Source organism: Eptesicus fuscus, chromosome 6 (genome assembly GCF_027574615.1).
Source record: "Eptesicus fuscus isolate TK198812 chromosome 6, DD_ASM_mEF_20220401, whole genome shotgun sequence".
Classification (NCBI taxonomy): Eukaryota; Metazoa; Chordata; class Mammalia; order Chiroptera; family Vespertilionidae; genus Eptesicus; species Eptesicus fuscus.
Window position 1 is genome coordinate 23457133 of NC_072478.1, and position 24395 is coordinate 23481527.

Consider the following 24395-nt stretch of genomic DNA (forward strand, 5'->3'; position numbering starts at 1 on the left):
CTGACCCAAAGGAGTGAGCAAGTGTGTGTGGGAGCATGGCCTGGCCGGGGGCCCTGTGGGTGGGTGGGTTCAGGGAGGTGCCTGAGCTCACGGGCGGGGAGAGGCCCTGGCCCTCCAACATGCTTCGGCCCTGACTCACTGCCGGGATCTGGCCAGATGCCTGGGACAGCCAGCAGGATAGGCTCAGGCCCACAGCCTCCAGCCTGCGCCCCTGCTCCCACCCCCGCCCATTCTTGGAGCCTCTCCACCAGCTCTTTTCTGAATTCTGGAGGCTGGCCAGAAGCCGCTGAGTGCTAGCCCAGCCCTGTGGAGGAAGGAGTAAGATTCATGTCCCCAGGACCAGGGAGTAGGGAACCAGGCCACCAGACTACAGAACTGAGGGTCAGCCCTACACCGCCGCCCCATTCCTAATCCTGCGCCCACCCCACCCCCAGCGTGGGCCCGGCACCATCCTGAGCAGGGAGGACGATTCATGTTACAGATGGGGAGACGGGCATGGCACGGACCAGTCAGGACAGTGGGGGCCCAGGGTCACTTCACTTTTCAGATGCGAAGGGGCCTCTGAGGCGTCTGCGCCTTGTCCAGGGTCACACAGGTAGAAAGAGACCAACAAGAACTGAGACTGACACCTGCACTTGGTCAAGCCCTAAAGGAGACAAGCAGGCCTGGGTTCAGATACGTGAAGTCTTTTTTTTTTTTTTTTTAAGGTGTGGGAGGGGGCATATAGTTTTGTTTTGTTATAGATTTTTTATTGATTTCAGAGAAGAAGGGAGAGGGAGAGAGAGATAGAAACATCAATGACACCCCTACTGGGGATCGAGCCCGCAACCCAGGCATGTGCCCTTGACCAGAATTGAACCTGGGACCCTTCAGTCCGCAGGTTGATGCTCTATCCACTGAGCCAAACCAGCTAGGGCCGTGAAGTCATTCTTGATCAGTGGTTGCTGGTCAGATATGCACACTCCTGGTCGACCTGGCTGACAGGTGGTGTTGCTGAGGCCAAACCCTTCACCACGCACCCCTGGCAAGCTCAGCGAGCAGCTGGGGGCAGGCCAGCAGGACCGGTCTCTGGGCATCGACACAGCATTGTTTGGATTCCCGGGGGGCCTCCGTGTGTGGCCCACACTGATCCACCCACACGGCGGTCCCAGGACCCCCAGTGGCCTCAACTGACTGAAAAATGTGGGCTCACATCTGTGACCTGCACCCCGTTCAGGAAGCCACGCTCCGTGGAGGCCATGGCATCATTGTTGAGCGGGTGCTGTGTGCTGGCTCCATGGCTCCTTACAGGTAAGGGTTGGCAGCTGATGTTGGCAGAGCTGGGGTTTGAACTGGATCCAGAACTTGAATTTAACCCTGAGGTCATTCCAGTTATTGATAAATGCTGTTGGTATTTGGGGGGGCAAGGGCTTTGTAGGAGGCCCAGAGAGGAGGTGTCATGAGAGCCCAGACCTGAGCCCCCAGGGGACAAAAGTCGGAGCCAGTGATCCCGGCAGAGGGAACAGCATGCGTGAAAGCTGGTGTTCTGAACCACAAAGCGGCCAGCTGACCAGCCTTGCAGGGGACCCTGAGGCCACAGGGCTTGATCACGCTGGGCCTGCAGTCCAGTGAGACATGGGGCAGATTTCAGAGTCCAGGGGTGCTGGTCTCACTGTGAATTCCCAAGCTCCCCTCCTTCATCCCAGGCAGCGTGGGAGAGGAGGCCGGGGTGAGTGGGAACAGCTGGGCTGGGAGGGTGGGGCTCGGGGAGGAGGAAGCCCCTCCGCTGAGGGCAGGAAGCTGCACTGAAACCCAAGCTGAACTGCCTGGAGGGGAGACGACCTGGCCCAGAGCTGGGTGACAGGACCTGTACAAGCTCACAACCCTCAGCCTCATTCCTTCATCATCTCAGGGGGAGCGGGTGCTGCTTTCCCCCCACCCACCTCCCGGGCAGGGCATTGGGGGGCAGCTCTCCCCCTGTCCCCCTTCTCCCCCTTCCCTCCAGAGGACCTGGGCCCAGCCCCGCAGGCTCCAGCCTGACTCACCACAGGCAGCTGTGGTTTGGGATGCCAGGACGGGGCGGGCAGCAGCAGAGCATCGGGCTTGGGAGAGCAGCTTCCTCTGCCACCCACCCGGCCTGCCAGAGCGGTCGAGCCCGCACCCATATTGGGAGGCAGCTCCCAAACTCCAGACTGCCGCCCCCACCCTTCCAGGACCAGCGCCCTGGGTGCCGGCCGAGCCCATAGGCCAGGGGGCTGGCCAGACAATCCAGGGGGGCTGAGCTTTACCTGGGACAGTCACACCTTTCACTGAGGGACCCCATTCTGAGCCCAGAGGACCAGCCAGAAAGGGGGTCACCCCCCTGGTGACCGTCCCAGGCTGGTGGTGGAAAAAGGCCAGGGAGTCGGTCCAGGGACCCCGAGCCTCCCCCTCCCCATCTGTAAAGTGGGTGCCGGTCACCGCAGGGAGCGGATGAGTTCATCCCACAGACATGTACATCCTTGTATGTGACAAAGCTCTAACCCCAGTCGGTGCCATAGTCAGTGCCCAGCGGGGTGCCTGATGGGTAGTAGTGACTTCTCCTTAAACAAAGCCGCCAAGGCCAGGTACCAGAAGCTTCCCTGCCTCTGCCTCTCCCACCCCTTCACAGCTCTCACCCCTTCACAGCTCCCTCCAGCCATCCCTCGGCCAACTCCCCTGCACAGGCCATTCAGGTTCATTTGTCCCGTTTGCCACATGGCTGAGCAAGGGCTCAGTCAATCACCCAATTATTGACCGTCCGTGTGCAAGCCCCTGATGCTTCCTGTTTGGCCAGTTCAGCTTTCACCCCCAGAGGCATTTTGGAACCTTCCCAAGACAAAAGGCGGAAGGAAGGAGGGAAGTGCCACCCTGTGGACAGAAATGATAGCAGTCCCTGCAGCTCCTGGCCTTCACCTCCAACCACAGATCACAGAACGGGAGGCGGATTAGCCTTGGCCCCAGTTTTATTGGGGAAACTGGCTTTGATGGGCCCAAGGTCATCTGTCAACCCAGGCCGCCTGACTCAGCCTGTGCTCTGCCCCTGCCCCAGGGTCTGTTCCTGCCAAGCCTTCCCTCAGCTGTGGGGATTAATTAGAGGAAATAATTTAATATTGCTATTTGCCCTTTCTCTATAATAGAAGTGTCAGATATGAAAGAAAATTAGTAAAATGTATATGAAAACCTTCCTCCTGTCAGAGTCTGGGGCACACCACGGGACCCAGAGTCAAGTCCCCTCCCACCCACATGCACCTCAAAATCGTGTGAGACCCAGACCCGGCCGGCCCCCCCATTGGGCTAGATCCAGACCCGGCCAGTCCCACCCTTGTCAAGCCCTGCCAGGTGGGGGACATGGCCTGAGATCCCCTGTCAAGCCCCACTGGGTGGGGTGCACGGCCTGAGGTCCTCTGTCAAACCCAGCCAGGCAGGGGGGCCCAGCCTCAGGTCCCCTGGCCCGGTGCTGGGACAGGGGGCATGGCCTGAGGTCCCCTGTCAAGCCCCACCAGGCGGGGGGTGTCATCTGAGGTCCCCCGGCCTGGCGTTGGGGTGGGGGGAGCAGCCTGAGGTCCCCTGGCCCAGCACCAGGACGGGAAGCGCACCTTGAGGTCCCTTGTCAAGCCCCACTGGGCGGGGGGCGTGGCCTCAGGTCCCCTGGCCTGGCACTGGGGTGTGGGGTGTGGCCTGAGGTCCCCCAGCCTGATGCCAGGGCGGAGGGGGGGGGTGCAGCCTGGGGTCCCCTGTCAAGCCCCACGGGGGCGGGGAAGGGAGTAGCCTCAGGTCCCTGCTGATTGCTCGTTAAGGCTCCTTATGGGAACTTGGCCTCAGCTGTGTGTGCTGCCATCTTTGTGACAGAGTGATGGTCAATTAGCATATTCCCTCTTTATTAGATAGGATATATATGTTTACATCCAAGAGTATATATTTTTTCATTTATTTTTAATTTTTAATATATTTTTATTGATTTCAGAGAAGAAGGGAGAAAGGGAGATAGAAACATCAATGATGCCCTAACAGGTTTGGCTCAGTGGCTAGACCCCTGAAGGGTCCCAGGTTAGATTCTGGTCAAGGGCATGGACCTTGGTTGTGGGCACATCCCCAGTAGGGGGTATGCAGGAGGCAGCTGATCGATATTTCTAACTCTATCTGTTTCTCTTCCTCTCTGTAAAAAAATCAATAAAATATATTTTTAAAAAACCATCAATGATGATAGAGAATCATTGATTAGCTGCTTCCTGCACTCCCCCCCACCCACCACCACCACCCAGGGATTGACTCCAAAACCTGGGCATGTACCCTGACCAGGAATCCGACTGTGACCTCCTGGTTCATAGGCTGACACTCAACCACTGAGCCACATGGGCTGGGCATTGATTTTTAGAGAGAGTGGAAGGGAGGGGGAGAGACACAGAGAGAGAAACATCGATGTGAGAGAGACACATCCATTGGTTGACTCCCACACGAGCCCCAACCAGGAACCCGGGATGGAGCCTGCAGCCAACTCGCCCCACAGATCCTCACATGGCCATTTATTCTTTTGGACTCAGCTCAAATCCTCTGTCAGGTATTTGTCTGTCCCATTATCCTGTTTAACATTCTTCTAAAATATAGTAATTTTATGTTTCCCCTTCTAAAATGTCATGTCCTTGCTCGGCCGGTGTGGCTCAGTGGTTGAGCATCAACCCATGTACCAGGTCTGATTCCTGTTCAGGGCACATGCCTGGGTTGTGGGTTCGACCCCCAATAGAGGGCATGCAGGAGGCAATTCTCTCTCAGCATTGATGTTTCTATCCCTCTCTCTGAAATCAATAAAAACATATTTAAAAATTTAAAAAACAGTCACATCCTTTTTTTTTTTTTTAATATATTTTATTGATTTTTTACAGAGAGGAAGAGAGAGGGATAGAGAGTTAGAAACATCGATGATAGAGAAACATCCATCAGCTGCCTCTTGAACAACCCCTACTGGGGATGTGCCCGCAACCAAGGTACATGCTCTTGACCGGAATCGAACCTGGGACCCTTCAGTCCGCAGGCCGACGCTCTATCCACTGAGCCAAACCGGTCAGGGCAACAGTCACATCCTTGAGGGCCCAGACTCTTAAGTCATTTTTATTGTCTTTTATTTTATACTTGAGGCCCGGTGCACGAAATTCGTGCACGGGAGTGGGGTGTCCCTCAGCCCAGCCTGCACCCTCTCCAATCTTGGACCCCTTGAGGGATGTCTGACTGCCTCTTTAGGCCCAATCCCGGGGATCGGGCCTAAACGGGCAGTCGGACATTCCTCTCACAATCTAGGACTGCTGGCTCCCAACTGCTCGCCTGCCTGCCTTCCTGATTGCCCCTAACCGCTTCTGCCTGCCAGTCTGGTCACCTCCTAACCACTCCCCTGCCAGCCTGATTGATGCCTAACTGCTCCCCTGCCAGCCTGTTTGCCCCTAACTGCCCTCCCCTGAAGGCCTGGTCACCCCTAAATGCCCTCCCCTGCAGGCCTGGTCCCCCCCAACTGCTCTCTCCTGCAGGCCTGGGTCCCCCCCAACTGCCCTTCCCTGCAGGCCCTGTTGCCCCCAACTTCCCTCCTCTGCTGGCCTGGTCACCCCTAACTGCCCTCCCCTGCAGGCTTGATTACCCCCAACTGCCCTCCCTTGCAGGCCTGGTCCCTCCCAACTACTCTCCCCTGATGGCCATCTTGTGTGTTGGAGGATCTTTGACCACATGGGGGCAGCCATCTTGTGTGCTGGAGTGATGGTCAATCTGCATATTACTCTTTTATTAGATAGGATAGAGGCCTGGTGCATGGGTGGGGGCCAGATGGTTTGCCCTGAAGGGTGTCCCGGATCAGGGTTGGGGTTCCCTTGGAATGTGGGGCGGCCTGGGCGAGGGGCCTGTGGTGGTTTGCAGGCCGGCCACGTCCCCTGGCGACCCAAGTGGAGGCCCTGGTATCTGGGATTTATTTATCTTCTACAATTAAAACTTTGTAGCTTGGAGTGGAGCCAAGCCTTCTGCTCACTCCGTGGTGGCAGCCATTTCTGTTGGGATTTATTTACCTTCTATAACTGAAACTTTGTAGCCTTAAGCACAGGCCAGGGCTGCAGAAGCTTGGCTTCCTCCATTGCCAGGGGCAACCCTAGCCTCCTGCTCTCTCCAGCTCCGTGGCACCACCATTTTTGTCGGGACTTATTTATCTTCTTTTTTTTTTTTTAATATATTTTATTGATTTTTTACAGAGAGGAAGGGAGAGGGATAGAGAGCTAGAAACATCGATGAGAGAATCAAGGGCAGTTGGGGGGGACCCAGCCTACCAGGGATGTGCCCGCAGCCAATGTACATGCCCTTGACTGGAATCGAACCTGGGACCTTTCAGTCTGCAGACCGATGCTCTATCCATTGAGCCAAACCGGTTTTGGCTTATTTATCTTCTATAATTGAAACTTTGTAACCTGGAGTGGAGGCCTGGGCTGGCCAGGGTGTGCGGAAAGCTTGGTTTCCTTCATCGCCGGGGAAACCCAAGCCTCCCTCCTGCTCTCTGTGGCCACAGCCATCTTGGTCGGGTTTATTTTCATATTCGCTCCTGATTGGCTGGTGGGTGTGGCAGAGGTACGGTCAATTTGCATATTACTCTCTTATTAGATAGGATGCCTAGAACAGGACCTGGCCACACAGTAGGTGCCCAATACATGTTTGTTGAATGAATGAACAAGCAGGAGATTTAGCAAAACCCCAACTCAGGGGAGCACCCAGCAGAGCTGCCTCCCAGCTGAGCACAACATCACCAGAGCCTGAGCCTGCCCTGAGCTCAGGGCCATGCCCCCTCACAGATCCTTGCCCCTGCGGAGCCCAGCCCACCAGCAGATGGAGAAAGTGAGGGAACAGAAGACAAAGTGCATCAGGTTTAGCCAAATAGTTCATTTAAGAAATTTAATCAGTCAAAGTAGGACAGTCAGACTATAAAAACATTCTGTACAGAGGTTTAAAATCAAAGCCCACCCCCCGAGCAGCCCATGCAGGCAACATGGACACGGGTCTGCTGAAGAGCACAGCGCCCGGCTGCGCGGGTCAGCTGTACAGAAAGACAAGGCCTCTCCCCCGATGCAGATCCCTGAGGGGTCACCCAACAAAGCAGCACCCGGGGTTTGCAAAAATAAATAGATCTGTTTTCATATATACGAGTGATAAACGTTTCGACAAATGTACAAAGTGCAAACATGAATGCCCACTCCTAGGTACAGGGCTCCATTTACAGGCTTCAGAGCGAGAAACACCTTTCACAGTTTCCTGCAGGCGGGCACAGTGGCGGTGTCTGTAGTGCACAAGTGACAGGGAAGCCACGGGCGGCCCCTCCCACTGTCCCTTTGGCTGTAAATACATGTGTGACAATTTCAGAAAGCATTCTTGTTTCATAAGCCCCATCTAATGACCTCACCCAGGGACGTCTTAGGGCTGAAACACCCGTCCGTGACAACTGCCCTGTCGGGGAGATGAATGGCTCAGGGACATGTGCGGAGAAGTGGAAACACTAGCCAGATAATCACATCTTGGCTTTGAAGTGCTGGGAGAAAGGCCACGAGACGGCACCTCATCCCCTTCCACTCCCGGGTCCTCTCCGACCTGGGAGCCCATCCTAGCCAGACCAGAAAACAGTGCAAAATAAAGAATTGTAGTCTTTACAGATGTACAAACCTGAACTAGAAAAGTGCAAGGGCACATGGAAGGGGCTGGGGCTGGGTCACAGGCTGGTCCAGACAGCCACCAGGGGCTGAGGGACACTGCTAGAGGCCGGAGGCCACTTATCTTCACACACAAGCTACCCGGGATCTCGGGCACTCAATAAATACTAAGGGCAAAGGGTGGCTCAGGCTTTCCCCGGGGAACTGTCGAGGTTTTGTTGAATGAGTGGGGCTCAGTTGGCCACCCCCGGTGTGCTGGACTCAGCCATGTCCACACCAGTGCCAGAGTCCCTTTCCCCGCTTAAGGAGAGGGCGCATACTTGGCTTAGAAAACGGATTTCATCCTGATCTGGATCTGGGGGTGGCAGAGCAGAAGCTGGCTCTGGCGTCCACCAAGGCTTGCAAGGCAGAGGTAAACACATTTACTCCTGAGGTTAGAGGTTCGGCAGTTGCCTGGGACCCTGTGGGCAGCACCTGCTCTCCGGTTCAAAGCCACTTGCTTTCTCTTGCTTGGTGTCCCTCCGTCCATTCATTCCTCAGGCGAGGAGCCAATTGAGGAGAAAAGGTCAAGAAAAAATTTCAACCCAAACCCATTCTGCGTGCTCTGTCGCCTGCCTCCCAGACGAATAAATATATAAAACAAAGCTCTGGCAGACAGGCCCGGGGCTGCCAGCGTCGAGGTCAGCTGCCAGCGGGGCTTTTGGCCACTTCTTTCTCTGAACGGAACGGGAGGGTGTCGGAGGTCTGAAGAAGGGTTTCGGGAAGGTCAAGGGTTTGGGGAGAAAGTGTTCTTCCTGCCCTTGACCAGCAGCAGGTTCTGGGGAGGGGCAGGACTGGAGGCAACGCCTTATGCCATGTCATCCTCCATCCTGACCATCTGTCTCTGTCAACAAAACGATAAACGCCGGAAATAATCAGTCCAACATCCAGTAAACATGGCCAGAGGCCACCTGCTCCTCATCGCCGGCCGGGACCAGCACAATCACTTCCGCCCTGGTCTCCTGGCCACTGACCTCTACCCCAGTCTGTTTCCCCCATGGCCGCCAGAGGGCGCCTGTGAGCACCCGAGTCAGATTTTGCCCTCACCCTTCCCCAGTCTGTCCTCGCACAGCAGCCACCACCAGGGGGTACTTGTAAGCACCCAAGTCAGGCCATGTCCCTCCTCTTCCCAGAGCTCTCCATAGCTCCTTCCTCATGTTGAGCAAAGCCCAAGCCCTCCCCAAGGGCCACAAGGTCCTGCTCCATCTGCCAGGCCCCCTCACTGCCCTTGTCTCCTCCCCCTTTCCCCCTCTCCGCTCCAGCCACAGTAGCTGCGGTGTGGCCATTAGGCTCAAACATACCAGGCTCGGTCCAGCCTCAGGGCCTTTGCACAGGCTGCGCCCTCTGCACACCATACACTTCCTGCTCAGGGAGGCCCGCCCAAACCACCTCTTCTAAACTGGCCTCCCCTCTCTCCCAGCCCCTGGTGGCTTCCCTCTGTTCCTTGCCATGACTTAGGGTCTCTCCTTACCCACCCTCCCTGCTCCCCGACCGTGCGGATGGCTTTGGGGCACTCACCGAGGGGTAGGTGTAGCCGTCCTGGCTGTGGCAGATGTGGACCTCATCCTCCGTGGTCTTCTGGTACACGGGGTTGTCAAAGTTGATGCTGTTGATGTTCTTCAGCCGCCAGTTCTTCCAGAGGAGGAAGGCGCCGCAGCACAGGAGGATGAGCAGCCCTGTGGGGAGGCGGCCTGCCGTCACTCCCTGCCCGGTGCCCCCCTGGTGCCCCGCGGGGCCAGTGACGCTGCCTTCAAACTCCGGCCTTTTTATTTGTGAATGGTTTGGTTCTGATTTAAAGAAATACCCGCCCATTGTAAAAATCCTATCGGTGAGCATAACCAATCTCTCACTTGAAGACCTCTGCGACCGCCTCACCCCAGAAATGCTCAACTGTGGTGGATTCTTCCGGCTTCTTCGGGGATTGCCCACACAGGGGGCACAGCCAAGGGCTCGCACAGCCCAGTTTGTGAAACAGCCTGGGCAGTGCCCAGAGGGTGGGAGAGACGTAGGGCAGGCACACACTTGGAGGCCACCAGGGGTGAGGGTCCCACTTGCCACGTCTGTTAACCCACCGTCGGACTGTTGGGCACCAAAATAAAAGTATCTGTGGGCAGGCTGGATGCTGAAGGGACACCTCAGAAGGATTTCTTCACAAAAGGAAGAATGGGTGATGCTAGCCGAGCTATGATGGACAGGCTGAGGAAGGGACCGCGGAGCTCTGCAAACTCGCCCTGCAAGAGAAGCATTCTCTCCTCGCCTCCCCTGGTGTCAGCGCCCGTCACTGCGCCCAGGGCCCTCGGGCTCATCTCCCCATCTCCACATCACTGTCGGCACCCACGGGGCGAGGTGTTCATTTCTTTCACAGCTGTGTCCCCAGAGGCAGGCTTGGTATACAGGAGGCGCTCAACTAGATTTGTTAAATGAATGAAGCTAGGAAGGGGAGTGCAGTGACGACAGCACACACGGCGGGGACACCCCATCCCTGAGAGAAAAGGAGGCTAAGCAGGGAGGTCAGGGAACCGAGGGAGGGCCGGCCAGTGGGCTTACCGATGGGGAGGACAATGTAGAGCGAGCCCACGCCCCGGGGCTTCTCCTTCCTGTCCTCTTTGTGAGGAATGCGCTCCAAGTCTGCAGGGGGAAAGCGAGAAAGTGAGGCTCAGACCCTCAGGCAGGGCATGGAAACCAGCAGGTATATGATGACTGACACCCAAAGGGAAGCACCTGACGCCTCCCACTGCCCTTAAAGGTTTCGAGGAACTTGGAGCATCTCCCAGGTTTCAAGGGCAGCACGATGGCTTGTGCCCGGGCCTCATTTGTTAGCAGCTGGAGTTATGGGACTCAGTGTGGTATTAATATTAAAAGGGCTCTTTAGGCCAGTGATGAGAGGCACGGGGGAAGGGACCGACTCTCTCCGAGACCGAGCCTGCAGTTACATGCCCAATGGTCCCTGGTGAAATTTTTCAACCTGGCTCTGCATTTAATGGTAATGAGCCTTTGCTTCATGGGTTCACCAATTCCAGAGCCTGGGTTGGATCACACCAAGCCTCATAGTCCTGTGTCAACTGTCCCCAGCTAATAAAATATATTGGGGCGGGGGAAGACACCTCATTATATAACCACTCACCATGCAAATGCACCTGAGCCAGACAACAAGGGGCTCAATGCACATGAAAATGGAAAGGTCTCTATGCCCAGCTGGAGTGGCTCAGTGGTTGAGCATCGAACTATGAACCAGGAGGGTCCTGGTCAGGGCACATGCCTGGGTTGTGGGCTCAGTCCCCAGTGGGGGGCATGCGGGAAGCAGCTAATCAGTGATTCTCATCATTGATGTTTCTATTTCTCTCTCCCTCTCCCTTCCTCTCTGAAATCAATAAAAAAATATATATTTTTTAAAATTGTAGAGGTCTCTAAAGAGAAAAACGGGCTGGGAAGATAAAAGAAGCCACATCCGGGCCACATGTAGGCCGGTGAGCTGTGGTTACCACCATGTTCAAATCCATCTGGGTTTTAATTCTACTGGCTGTTGGACATGCGTATACGAAATTGATACCCAGTATTGCACTTACACATATTTAAGAAGCCTTGTGACAACAATAACCTAGGGCAGCAGCAGGTTTTTGAGAATTTTTTCCCTTACAAAGGATCCTTTGCCAAATTCCAGAGCCTTGGATGGGCCTGCCCGTGAAATGGCTTTTCAAACAATGCCCCTTCCCCGCAAGTGAGAAGGGTTCCAGGCATCCCATAAGCACAGCAGTTCCTGTTTTATCTTGTTTATGGTTGAACAAAGGCTTCAACTACTCTGAGGGGGGAAATATGTCTGAAACGTGCTGATGTGACTTTTTTTTCTGGCCAGAAAAGCCCATGAGCTCCATTTCCGGTTGCTCAAAAGCCAGGCCGGGCGCCCTCTGGTGGATAAAGACACGAATGGTGGGTCTGCGATCAATTCACTGAGAGCCCAGTTCTGACCTCCTCCAAGGAGGTCATGACCTTAGGCCAGGCTAAGGTGAGGAGAGTCACTGGCCTGAAGCACAAAAATTAAAGTTCCCCAGCCCCAGTTCAGTAATTCAGCAGTATTTTAATATTTTTGTTTGTTTATCCTCACCAGACAATATTTTTTCCATTGCTTTTCAGAGAGTGGAAGTAAAGGCTGGGACCCAAAACCCAGGTATTTGCCCTTGACCGGGAATTGAACCTGGGACCCTTCGGTGTGTGGGCCGACACTAACCACTGAGCACGCCGGCCAGGGCAATGTTATTTTAAAAACATATTTTTTTATTGATTTCAGAAAGAGGAAGGGAGAGGGAGAGAGAGAAACATCAATGATGAGAGAGGATAATTGATCGCTGCCTCCTGCAGGCCCCCTACTAGGTATCGAGCCCAAAACCCGGGCATGTTCCCTGACCAGGAATTGAACCATGATCTCCTGGTTCATAGGTCAATGCTCAACCACTGAGCCACACCGGCTGGGCGATGAATTGTTTTTAAAAATCAAAATTAATTCCAATACCCTACGATGAACAAAATATACAGATTTTTAGGAAGACTGGATCTGATGCTACCCTTGAATGATCCTGCCTTCCTAGGACCCTGGCTCGAATCAAACTTTATTTACAACAGGTGGTTGGCCCCACGGGCTATAGCTTGGCAATTCGACTTTTTAAAATAACGGATTAACATATTGAGTCCTGAGTTTCTGGGTGCCCCTCAGGTGCTGCCTCGAGGAGTGCCTTCCCTGCCTCACCTACTGCTGGGCCTGCGGGGCACACACCTGGAAACAGGACAGTGAACGGGCCCGGACAACACCTCACACTCCTGGGCCCCTGCGCCTGCGGACTCTGGGGTCAGCAGCCACCATGAGCTCAGACTCCATATGAGCTCGCCCATGTGATCCCCACTATTACCACGAGGGGGTGGGCACTGTTACCACCCTCTTTTGTAGGTAGGGACACTGAGGCGTCAGAGATACACAGGCTATGTCAGCAAAGGAGCCCAAACTAACTGCACGCTCTAGCTCTTCACTGAGGTGCTCTGGCCTCTGAACGAGCCCATCTAGATGCTCATCGGGATGAGCTGGGGCCCAGGGTGGTCCTGGCCTTTACCTCCGTGGGTCTTCGTCACCATCTTGGCGGTGGTGAGCTCAGGAGTGGTCACAGTGGAGCGAGTCGTGTTGGGTCCCCGGGTGGTCACTACAGGTTCTGTGTTTGAAAGAGTAAACATTTCCTGAGTGCCCTGTGGCCAAGGAGCGCTCTGAACGCTCTGTGCTGCTTACAGCAACACGTGCCTGTGAGCGCCAACGGCCACAGAGAAATAACTGAAAACAAAAGCAGTGAGAATACAAGCAGGCCTGCTTCCAGACAGGGAGATTGCAGTGTTATGGACATTAGCTCCAAACCGAGACTTTCTCTGAGGATGAAAAGAATTGAAAAGGGCAGATTCTATTTCAACAATATACTTTCTATAACTTTGTTTGTTTGTTTTGAGAGAGAGAGAAAGAAAGAGAGAGAGAGAGAGATTTGTTGTTCCACTTATTTAGGCATTCATTGGTTGATTCTTGTATATTTGCGTTTTAAACCTGCAAACTTGCCATATCCGGATGACGCTCTAACCAACTGAGCTCCCTGGCCAGGCCTCAACAATATACCTTCAACATATAAACTTTGGGGGTGGGAGGTGGAGGGAATCACAACATTCCATACATCCCCCCGTGTCCCTGGGAGCAGCCCTGGGGATAGACCCTGCAGTAGAAAAGTAACCAGCATGAAACGGAGTGCTGCTGCAACAGCTACCGCGTAAGCAACCTTAGAAGCAGCTATCCCAGCCCCAGGCGAACCTTCACATGACTGCAGCCCTGGCTGAGAGCTTGACTGCCATCGCATGAGAGGTGTGTGCCCTGCATAAGCCTTGAATCTAATCTGAAGGTCTTTTTCTTTTAAAGTTTCTGGATAGAAGGGCAAAACAATGAGTGTAATGAAGAAGGACAATACTATGAAAACAAGATGGATGACCCCAACTCTGCAGAAAGAAGGAAGAAGAAAAAAGAAGATGGAAAGGAAGTGGCAGTCTCCTCCACGCTGCTTGTTGTGGACAAGAAAGAACAACGGATACACACGGACACTGGCCTGCGCAGCCAGAGCACATGTGAAGCAACGAAAGGTTACTCTTCTGGTATCTAAGGCTACCATAGCGTCAGTTCCAACCAGCGGTTCCTGAAGAACAGAGCCCAGCTGCCATGCTCAGAGGCTTGTATCTCGGGGCCGCCAGCACTGAGCACAAGCTTGCACTTGAGGAAGAACTTCTGATGCTGTCCCTCTACCCCTCCTTCCCACCCACCTGCACGGACAGATCTGGTCAAGGACTGGAGAGCAACTGTGAGCAAAATGTACCCTGATTTTTCTGTGAAAGTTTAAAAATTTTTAAATGTAAGATAAAAAATAATCGAGATATGCAGAAAAAGAGAAATAAAATGAGACAACCAACCACACAATAGCAAAATAGTTTCATAGGAACTAAAAGGATAAGCTGAAATGTAGTAAGAACCGGGGTTCTGAACTGAAATGAAGGAACGAAAATATTTATGGCAGTAGCAAAAAGAAACAAGTTTGTTTTGTCTTCTTTTAAGTGAAAGCTCAGAATCACATGAAGCTCAGAATCATATGAAAGTCCACAGTGTTTTTTTTAATTCCTAAATATAAAAGAGATCTCCTCCTCCTCCTCAAAATAACCCAACCTATGAACTTTGGGGGAAATTAAAGTATATTAAGCTGGTGGGTAAACTTCCTAACACTGGACTGTTAAGGGATGCAAGAGTGGACATACCAAAAGACTTCAGAAAAATACTAGTATTTGAAATTAAATCACCAATTGTTTTAGCAATATATATATATATATATATATATATATATATATATATAATTGAAAAGGGCCATTGCTCTAAAAACAGCCACCTCCCCTAATTAACCAAAGACCTTGTATGCATATATGCATAACCCATGGACACAGACAATAGGGTGGTGAGGGCCTGGGGTGGGGAGTCGGGAGCGGGGGCAGGCTGGAGGGGGTCGATGGTGGAAAAAAGGTGACATATGTAATACTTTCAGCAATAAAGATTTTTTTAAAAAATGAATAAGTGATTTAAAAAATAAATAAAATCAGTTACCTCCTGGTCCTGGAGAGTATTATGCTAAGCGAAATAAACCAGTCAGAGAAAGTCAAGTATCACATGATCTCACTCATATGTGGAATCTAATGAACAAAATGAACTGATGAACAAAATAGATCCAGAGACAGAAGCATGGAACAGACTGATGAATCTCAGAGGGAAGGTGGGGGTGAGGGTGGGGGGAGAGTAAACAGGAAACTTATATGCATATATGCATAGCCCATGGACAGATCTGGGAAAGAATGAACTAGACATCAAAAGTAAACTGAGTCTAAGTGCCTAGCACAGTGCTGATATGTCTAATCCTATATAATAAAGAGCTAATATGCAAATGGTCATCACACCATCATGCTTAACGGCTCAGACACAACACTGGGGAGAGAGGAATGGGGACCAGCCAGGCACAAATTAACTCATGAGAGAGGAATGGGGACCAGCCAGGCTGCGGCCCGGGAGAGGGACAAGCCGCCAGCCCTGTGGTCCCACGCGCCAGTGGTTGGGCCTGCGGCCCAGGAGAGGGATAAGCTGCCCACCCTGCAGTCCCAGGCACCTGCAGCTGCAGCCAGCCTGATTCCTGGGTGCCTGCAGCCAGCCAGAGGAAGGGAAGCCCAGGTCCTGGGTACCTACAACCGGCAGGAGGAGGGAACCCTGGGTCCTGGGTGCAGGGTGAGGCAGAGGCAGTTAGAGGTGACCAGGCCACCAGGGGAGCAGTTAGGGGCGATCAGGCCTGTAGGGGAGCATTTAGGGGCGATCAGCCAGGCAGGCAGAGGGGTTAGGGGTGATCAGGCAGGCAGGCAGAGGGGTTAGGGGCGATCAGCCAGGCAGGCAGAGGGGTTAGGGGTGATCAGGCAGGCAGGCAGGCGAGGGGTTAGGAGCCAGCGGACCCGGATTGAGAGAGGCAATTGGACATCTCCTGAGGGGTCCCAGATTGGAGAGGGTGCAGGCTGGGCTAAGGAACACGCCCCCCTCGCATGCATGAATTTCATGCACCGGGCCTCTCTAACATTTAAAAAAGGCAGACCACGGTTACTCCGGCTAAGGAGTCCTTACAATGGCCTCTGGGGGCCTTGCTCTCCCATTGGACAGATGGGCAAAGAGAGACAGAAGCAAGATTTGTGCCAGACAGACTGGTGTCCCCTACCTGGGCGGCAGCTCCTCCTGTCCTCGGCCAGCAACATGCCATCAGGGCAGGCACAGGTGAACTTGGGTGAGAAGGAATTGATCTGTGGGGCCGGGAGACACAGGTACCGGCAGCCGCCGTAGGAGTAGAAAGATGTCTGACACCAGTTTATCCCTGAGGTGCAAAAGGCAGGGAGTCAGGGCAAGAATGAGGTCAGAAAAGTCTAGAAAACTGCAGAGCTCTCTCAGGGCAGTGGGAGCGGGTGAGCAGCCTATCTTCACCTTTTGGCTGCGTGAGGTGGTGGGAAAGGACAATGTCCTCCGGGGACAGCAGGTTTTCTGCCATCAAATTGACGTCGGACCCCGTGTGGCGGTTGGCACTAAAAATGGCTTCGTTGATGATATCCGTCCAAAATACTTTATCCTACACGGGCGGTAAGGAAGAGGACAGACCCGTTAGCCCCGGGGTGGCAGACCACTGTCTTCCCCACCCCCGGACCTCGGAGGTTCTCTGGGAAGCCGCAGTTCTAGGTGGGAGCATCATTTCTTCTGAAAACAGTTTAATTGTGTAAAACACACAGAACACAAAATGTACCATCTTAATCGTTTTCTGTGTCCATTCCCTGGCATTAAATACAGCCACTGTGTTGTGCAGTCGTCACCACCATCCATCTCCAGAACCTTCTCACCTTCCCAAACTGAAATTCTGTCCCCATTAAACACTTAGGCAGCCCCCTGGCTCCCCATCTACTCCCCGTCTCTCTGAATCTGACTCCTTAGGGACCTCCTGCGAGCGGAGCCGTACAATAGTCGTCCTTTTGTGACTGGCTTATTTCACTCAGCATCATGTCCTCAAGGTTCATCCATCTTGTAGCAGGTGTCACCACTTCCTTCCTGGTTAAGGCTGAACGATATTCTGCCGCATGGATGGACCACATGGTGCTTATCCATTCACCCCAGACAGACACCCGGTTGCGTTCACCTCTTGGCTATTAGGAATCAGGGTCTACCAATAGAACACCATTTCTTTAGACAGAATTCCCCCACAGGGTGCGATGTGGGGCCAATAGCTCTGTGTGGTGGCTCCTCTTGCAGGCTAGTTAGCAGCACCCTGGCCTTCACCCACTAGAGGCCAGTAGCAGCCCTCCCACAAGCTCCGGACAGTCCCAAATGCTCTGGGCAGCCAACGGCCCCAGCGTGAGAGCTGCTGCTTCCGACCTTGGAGGATTCTTTTGGCGAGAATAACACAGAAACAATGGTTGAAGAGGTCTAAGCCCTCTTCGTAGTGGAGGGCAGTTTCTGAGTGAGTCTCGGCTTGAATGAACTACCAGGGGTCCTCAAACTTTTTAAACAGGGGGCCAGTGCACTGTCCCTCAGACCGTTGGAGGGCCGGACTATAGTTTAAAAAAAACTATGAACAAATTCCTATGCACACGGCACATATCCTATTTTGAAGTAAAAAAACAAAACGGCAATAACACCCGCATGTGGCCCGCGGGCCGTGGTTTGAGGACGCCTGATACTAGACCATGCCAGCTGACCTGTTGGTATGCGCACTCACGCCTCGGACATGGGTGGTGCTCAGTAAACAGCTCTCGGCTGGGCATTCCCTCAAACCCCAGAGGAGCACCCACGTGCTCCCAGCCCCCACCTCGAAGATGGCCAAGGAGAAGGGGTGCGCCAGCCTCTTCTTGTCCTCCAAAATTGTCTTCCGGTGCCCCCCAGTGACGTCGATGCTGGAGATGGAGTGGAGCTTGGAGTCGACCCAGTAGAGGCGGTCGCTGGAAAGATCTAGAACCCACAGGTGGACAAGGAGAGGTCACGTGCTGATGCCAGAGGGGCCTCTGGGCCTGGTCACTCTGCTGCAGGAAGGAGCCCCCGAAGGACCCAGCAGAGGTGTGCCCGGAAAAGCCGCTCCGACCACACCCCTGCCGTGTGAGCCTGGACCAAATGCTGGGGCGGGGGGTGGGGTGGCGGGCAGTTTAGTCACGGGTGATAAACAACTCAGGGAGCTGCGTGGTGTGCAGGGGTGGCCTGGCCACTCTCCTCTCTCCTCTAGACTGTGCTCAACCCCCGGAGACCACAGTCCCTCAAACATACCCAGGGTGATGCCATTGGGCCACTGGATGTCCTCTGTCACCAGTGAGTGAATGTCCACGCCATTCAGGCCCCCCTTCTTGATCTTGGCAGGGGTCCCCCAATCCGTCCAGTACATGAAGCTGGAGGGAGAACAGTGAGAACAGACACTCAGACGTCGGCCAGTTTGGCTCAGTGGAGAGAGCATCGGCCTGCAGACCCAAGGGTCCCGGGTTCGATTCTGGTCAAGGGCATGTACTGTGGTTGCAGGCTCCTCCCCAGTCAGGCCCTGGTCAGGGCACGTGCAGGAGGCAACCAATTGATATGTTTCTCTCACATCGATATTTCTCTCTGTCTTTCCCTCTCTCTAAAAACCAATGCAAAAACATCCTGAAGCAGCCAGGCCAGGGTCCAACCCAGGCCCTGGGGAGACCTCAGGTTGGTTCCTTCTGCCCTTCCCCAAGGCCTGCCACCCAGTGAGACCTTGGAGGGTTTTAGAACCTTCAAGAAGAAATGGAGGTTTCGATTCCAATGTCAGGACTGGGGCCCAGGAACCTGCACTCTAAACACTACTTTCTGAGGGTGGGGTGTTGTTTTTTTTTTAAATATTTAATTACTCTAAGTTTCACCACTGCTGTGCGTGGTTTTTAAAAAAATATATTTTTATTGAGTTTATTTACTTCAGACAGGAAGGGAGGGGGAGAGAGAGATAGAAACATCAATGATGAGAAAGAACCATTGATCGGTTGCCTTCTGCACGCCCCACACTGGGGACCGAGCCCGCAACTCGGGCATGTGCCCTGACCGGGAATCGAACCTGTGACCTCCTGGTTCATAGGTTGATGCTCAACCACTGAGCCATGCCGGCCGGGCTTTCTGAGGGTTTTACAATTTTTTCATCGTTTTGCAATTTTAAATTTTTATTTTTTTGCTTTTCCGACTCATATATAGGCATACCTCAGAGGTATTTAAGGGTTGGTTCCAGACCACCGCAATAAAGCAGTGCTCCTCTGTGAGTGGTGGGATAAAAAAGGGGGATTTAAAATTCTAAATTTCATGTGCTGATTTGAATAGCAGTTAAATAAATCCTGGCCCATCGGGGGACACAGGCCCGTCGGGCCCATCTGACCACAGGGTCTGTGCCATCGCCACGCTCACAGCCAGATGCTCCCTGTCCTCTGATTACGTTTGCCCATCAGGGCGGTCAGTGCCCACCAGAACTGTGAACGCCCCCACGCGGCGTGGGGTGGTGGCAGACGTGGTCGGGCAGGTACAGACTGGCCATGCTTCCCTCCTGCCTGTGGGCCCTGGAGCTGCTGCGTCAGCCACGAGCCCTGTGGACACCTGTCTAGGGCCTCCCAGGGGGTGACCTTCACTCCCTGTCACGTCCTCGAAAGACCTGTCCATCGATTAACGTTGGGCCTGCGCAGGTTTACTTTTCTCCACTCCCGTCCTGGCACCAAAGACTAAATCCGATTTTTATTTTCTAATTTCAAATAAGTATTCATTCCTAATACCAGGTTAAATCAGTATCAATTTCTGGTTGTGGGTTCTGTTCCACAGGCCAGGACTTTTCAGGGTCTGCTTGCACCTCAGGTGGCACAGCAGGCGTCAGAGGGATGGATCCCACGGCCCAAAGGGCATGTGGGGAAGGGCCCCCCTTTCCAGCGCCCACCTCAGTCGAGTCCACTTCGGGCACGAACCTCCCCCCATGAGTCCTAACTGGTTCTTCATGCTCTCCGTACCCCTCAGCTTTGGGAACACCCACCCATGACGGGGATCCACCACAATGGCCCTCGGCTTGGAGCCTTTCTCCTTGAAGAGGGTCTTTCTCTTCACGCCCTTGGTGTCGGCCACGGAGACGGTGCCCAGGATGGAGTCAGTCCAGTAGAGGTTGCCGTGGATCCAGTCCACGGCCAGCCCGTCGGGAGCCTGCAGGTCCTCGTCGATGATGGTGTCATAGGAGGAGCTGGACGCTCTGTGGATCTGGGTGCTGAGGAGGGAGAAGGAGGAGGGGTCAGTGCCCGAGGCCATGGTTGCACGCAGGGCCGGGTGGGCGTGGCTGAGGCTCACCTGTAGATCTTCCTTTGGGACAAGTCGGACCAGTAGACTCTGTGGCTGCCCACTTCCACGTCCAGGGCGACCACGTTCTTCAGGTTGGGGATGAGGCTGGTGTATTCGCTGCGGTCCAGCGTCATCTTCCTCACCTCGTGGCGGTTGGTGAAGAAGAGGTAGGCGATGGTGTCTGTGGAGCCAAGGAGGGCGCTCAGGGGAGCGGAAGGGACCCCGGACCTGTTTCTGGGGCCTGGCTGGTGTATCAACCACCCGGTTCTGATGCTCTGACTCCGGGGCCTTGCAGATGCCGGAGGGACGGCCCCTCCCAGGCCTCGCGGGTCCTAGGCTCAGTCACCCACTCGCCTCAAATGCAAACTAACCAGCCCACACCCACCACCTCCTTCACCTCCTCACACTCCGCTGTGCCCTGGCCATGGTCACCCCAGGGCCAGGAACCAACAACCAGGGACAGTCCCTGCACCCAGAGCCCACTGAAATTCTTCCAGCTAGCCAGTCCTAAGCCTGGCTACCCTGTCTCGCCTGTCCTTCCCGAGGAAACCACGACAAAGGCTCCTGCCCCATTTCCCCGCTCCCGCTGCTTCCTGACCACCTTGGTGCCTTCCCGTGGAGCCCTGCCTGGGGCAATGTGTCTCCTCCTCTGGGATCTGTGAGAAACAAACTAGCTTTTCAGGGGCAGCCATCTCCCGATCTGTTGGCCTCACCACAGGTGCATAATAGTAAAAGCTTCATTTAAAAACACCTGGACCCCAGCATTCTACATTTTAGAACAGGAAGATGAAGAAATGATTAATTAATTTGTATAGAGTGATTCCTTAGAGCAGGGAATTCTTTTTAGTGCTTTTCTTACTTAAGTTTTCCCTCGCTGATTCTCACACTCCTATAAGGCAGGTGCTATTGTCAACCCTTTTTACAGATAAAGAGGTTGAGGCCCAGAGAGGGAAAGGGACCTGCCCCAGGTCACACAGCTAGTGAGTGACAGAGCCAGGATTTGAACCTGGGTCTCTCTGACTCTGGGGGCTGTGCTGAAACCATGACACTGATGTGCTCCAACAAACTGACCTCACTCAGAATATCCCTGCCCCTGGGGTGGCATCTGTACAGATACTGACCCTACGCATTGGAAGGAAAGTAAAATCTCAAATCCTGGAGGATTTCAGGAATTCACCCTCCAATTTTCTCCAGAACCGGGACATGCGTGGGGATGTGACAGAGGGAGGACAGGAGGCTGTCTAAAAGGCTGACAACAGTGGAGAAGGGATGAAAGCCCAAGAGATTCTTGGGGAAACAGAACAAGCTCTAAGATATTTCTGCAAAACTGACCCTTGCTGGAATCACACTGCAAGAGCAGAACGTGAGGCAAAACAAAGAATGTCTGGGCGACCTTCTGGGTGATAAATCTGCCAGAACAATTACGCCTCCAAAAACATGGGCACCCTTGATTTAGGTGATTCTAACGATTGTGCACGCTTGCAGTTCTAACCTCAAGTTCAGGTAGGAAAAAAACTCAACTGTTTCTACTATTCTGTTTCATTATGAGCTATTACATTTTGGTCTCTTTTAAATGTATTTGTTTTGTTTTTTTTGGTGCAAGTACCTTTAGCTAATAAGAGCTGGAGCAGGTGTAGGCTGTTTGGGGCCATGGCTTTCTACCTCTTGCCCCTGAAGTCTCCGGTGGGGTCTGTGGGCTGAAAAACCATCCCCCAGGGGTTGACCTGTGTCTGCTGAGAAGCCGGACACGTGAGGGCAGCCTTCCAGCAAGCCCAAGTCCTAAATGCATGTGCTCCGTTACCTGCCAGAGGTCCCGGGAGCAAACACCCTGTCCACAGAAGTTCAGATGATGCAACGTTCAGATGATGCAACTCCCCACCCGTTTGCCTTCGGAGCGGCTAGGCCAGGCCCCTCGGGCACCTCCGGGCACTCACCCACAGCTTTGCAGGCCTTGGTGACGGGGTCCAGCCGGAAGCCCTCTTCACACTTGCACTGGTAGCTGCCCACTAAGTTCACACAGAGCTGGCTGCAGGCGTCGGGGTCCTCACACTCGTTGATATCTAGGAGTTGGGACAGAGAAAGGTTTGGGCATCTTCCCCGCAGATAGAATGATGGGCCCCAACACAAAGCTATGCCCTATAATGGTGAATGGGGGACAGCCACCTCCTCTGGGGAAGGTCTCCAGGGCTGGCGTCTCAGTAACTATGAGGTTCAGAAATAACATTTTAAAAACAGCCAAGAATCGTCTCCAATGCCCTGGCCAGTGTGCTAAGTGGTTAGAGCATCGGCCCCCCACACCGAAGGGTAGTGGGTTCGATTCCTGGTCAAAGGCATATGCCTGCGGCTAGAACCCGCAACCTTGGCCTTTGGGTACGATGCTCTAACAAACAAAGCTACCCAGCCAGGGCTCCTTTTAAAAATGATGAATCCCAAAGCAAGAACCAAGTGTGCCCCATGGGCTAAGCCTATCCTAGACTCCCCATGCCTGTGGCATCTTGTTAAATCCTCCTAACAGCCCTGTGAGTGGAGACTGCCCACAAAAACAGATGGGGAAACCGAGGCACAGAGGGCTTGGCCACCATATCAGAGGGAAGGGCTGGGGAGGCCTGGAGCCCTCCCAGCTTAGGAATCACCTTCGCATCTTCGCTCGTCCACCAGCCAGAAGCCCTCAGGACACAAGCACTCGTAGCCAATCTTGAGGTCTTTGCAGAGGTGGGAGCAGCCACCCTTGTTGGTCAGGCACTCGTTGGTCTCTGCACCGAGCGGGGAACAGATGGTCACACTCAGGCCTCCAGCCACCCTTCCCAGCCACCCTCTCTGTTTTACTCTCTTTATCACAATCACCACAATGAATGTGAGGCCAGTGAAGTGCCATGACCCCTAAGGGGACGTAAAATACCATTGTCACGTGCAATGTCACAGATGGGCCTGGAGGACACTGTGCTGAGTGACATAAGCCACTCACAAAAGGACAAATCCTGTATGATCCCACCTACGGAAGGTTCTTAGAGGAGTCAAATTCACAGAGACAAAGAGTAGAATGGTGGGTGCCATGGGGAGGGGGGCGGTTAGAGTTTGGGAACAGAGTTTCAGTTTGGGAAGATGAGAAAGTCTGGGAGATAAACAGTGGTGATGGCTGCACAACAATGTGAATCTGCTTAATGATACTGACATGTACACTTAAAAATGGCTATGAGAGCCTGGCTGGTGTGGCTCAGTGGTTGAGCATCAACCCATGAACTAAGAGGTCACAGTTTGATTCCTAGTCAGGGTTGTGGGCTCGATCCCCAGTAGGAGCATGCAGGAGACAGGCGACCAATGATTCTCATCATTGATATTTCTATCTCCCTTTCCCTTCCTCTCTCTAAAATCAATAAAAACATATTTAAAACTGGTTATGATAAATCTTATTGCTTTCTTCAACCACAATTAAAAAAATTTATTGATAAAAACTGTAAACCACACACTACAGTTACATATAGAAGTGGGCAAAGTAGGTTTACAGTTGTTCGTATGGAAAATGATACAATAATTAATAAATAATACAAGAATTCGTGAACGCACAACTGCAAACCTACTTTTGCCAACCCCTGTATATTAACTTATTTAATCCTCCCAACAACCCTAAAGATAGCTGGGGAAACTGAGGCACGTCCAAGATCACACTGCTGGGCTCGAACCTAGGGCGTTTGGCTCCAGAATCCATGCTCTAGCTCTTTATAACCAAGCCTGCCTCCCACCTGTTCTTAAACAGGCCAACAGTTAAGAACGATTCTACATTTTTATTTTATTTTATTTTTATTTTTTATTTTTTTAAATTACTTTATTGATTAGGGTATCACATATTTGTCATCAACCCCCTCCCCCTGTTCCCTTCCCAAACCCCCCCACACGCATGCCCCCCTCCCCCTGTTGTCCGTGATCATTGGTTAGGCTCATATGCAAGCACACAAGTCCTTTGGTTGATCTATCTCCCTTGTCCCCACCTCCCCTACCTTCCCTCTGAGGTCTGACAGTCTGATCAATGCTGTTCTTGTTCTTCAGTCTATGCTGTTCATCTTTTCCCCTAGATGAGCGAGCTCATGTGATACTAGGAATACACTTATAGGAACCGAAAATGAGACAAGCAATAATGGTTATGCTGAGAGGCAAATGAATCAGTCTGTAGTGAGTTTCTTTCTGGGCCAACAGTTCTTTTGAGTCCCGGTTTCTATGTCCAACAGTTGTTAATGTGTTCATAACAGCAATGATATTTCAGTTGATAACACATTTTTAAA

General features: G+C 53.1%; 1 protein-coding gene across 1 annotated transcript in view; it reads right to left on the bottom strand.

Annotated features, from left to right (window-relative positions):
- Positions 1-6898: 6898 nt before the first annotated feature.
- LDLR (low density lipoprotein receptor) overlaps positions 6899-24395 on the bottom strand; it is a 43008-nt gene continuing 25511 nt past the window's right edge. Inside the window, 12 exon segments of the mRNA XM_054717427.1 lie at positions 6899-8544; positions 9219-9376; positions 10248-10328; positions 12800-12895; positions 16001-16153; positions 16261-16402; positions 17630-17769; positions 18079-18197; positions 19823-20047; positions 20128-20299; positions 22053-22178; positions 22752-22871. Coding sequence (XP_054573402.1) covers positions 8509-8544; positions 9219-9376; positions 10248-10328; positions 12800-12895; positions 16001-16153; positions 16261-16402; positions 17630-17769; positions 18079-18197; positions 19823-20047; positions 20128-20299; positions 22053-22178; positions 22752-22871 — 1568 coding nt within the window. The 3' untranslated portion in view covers positions 6899-8508.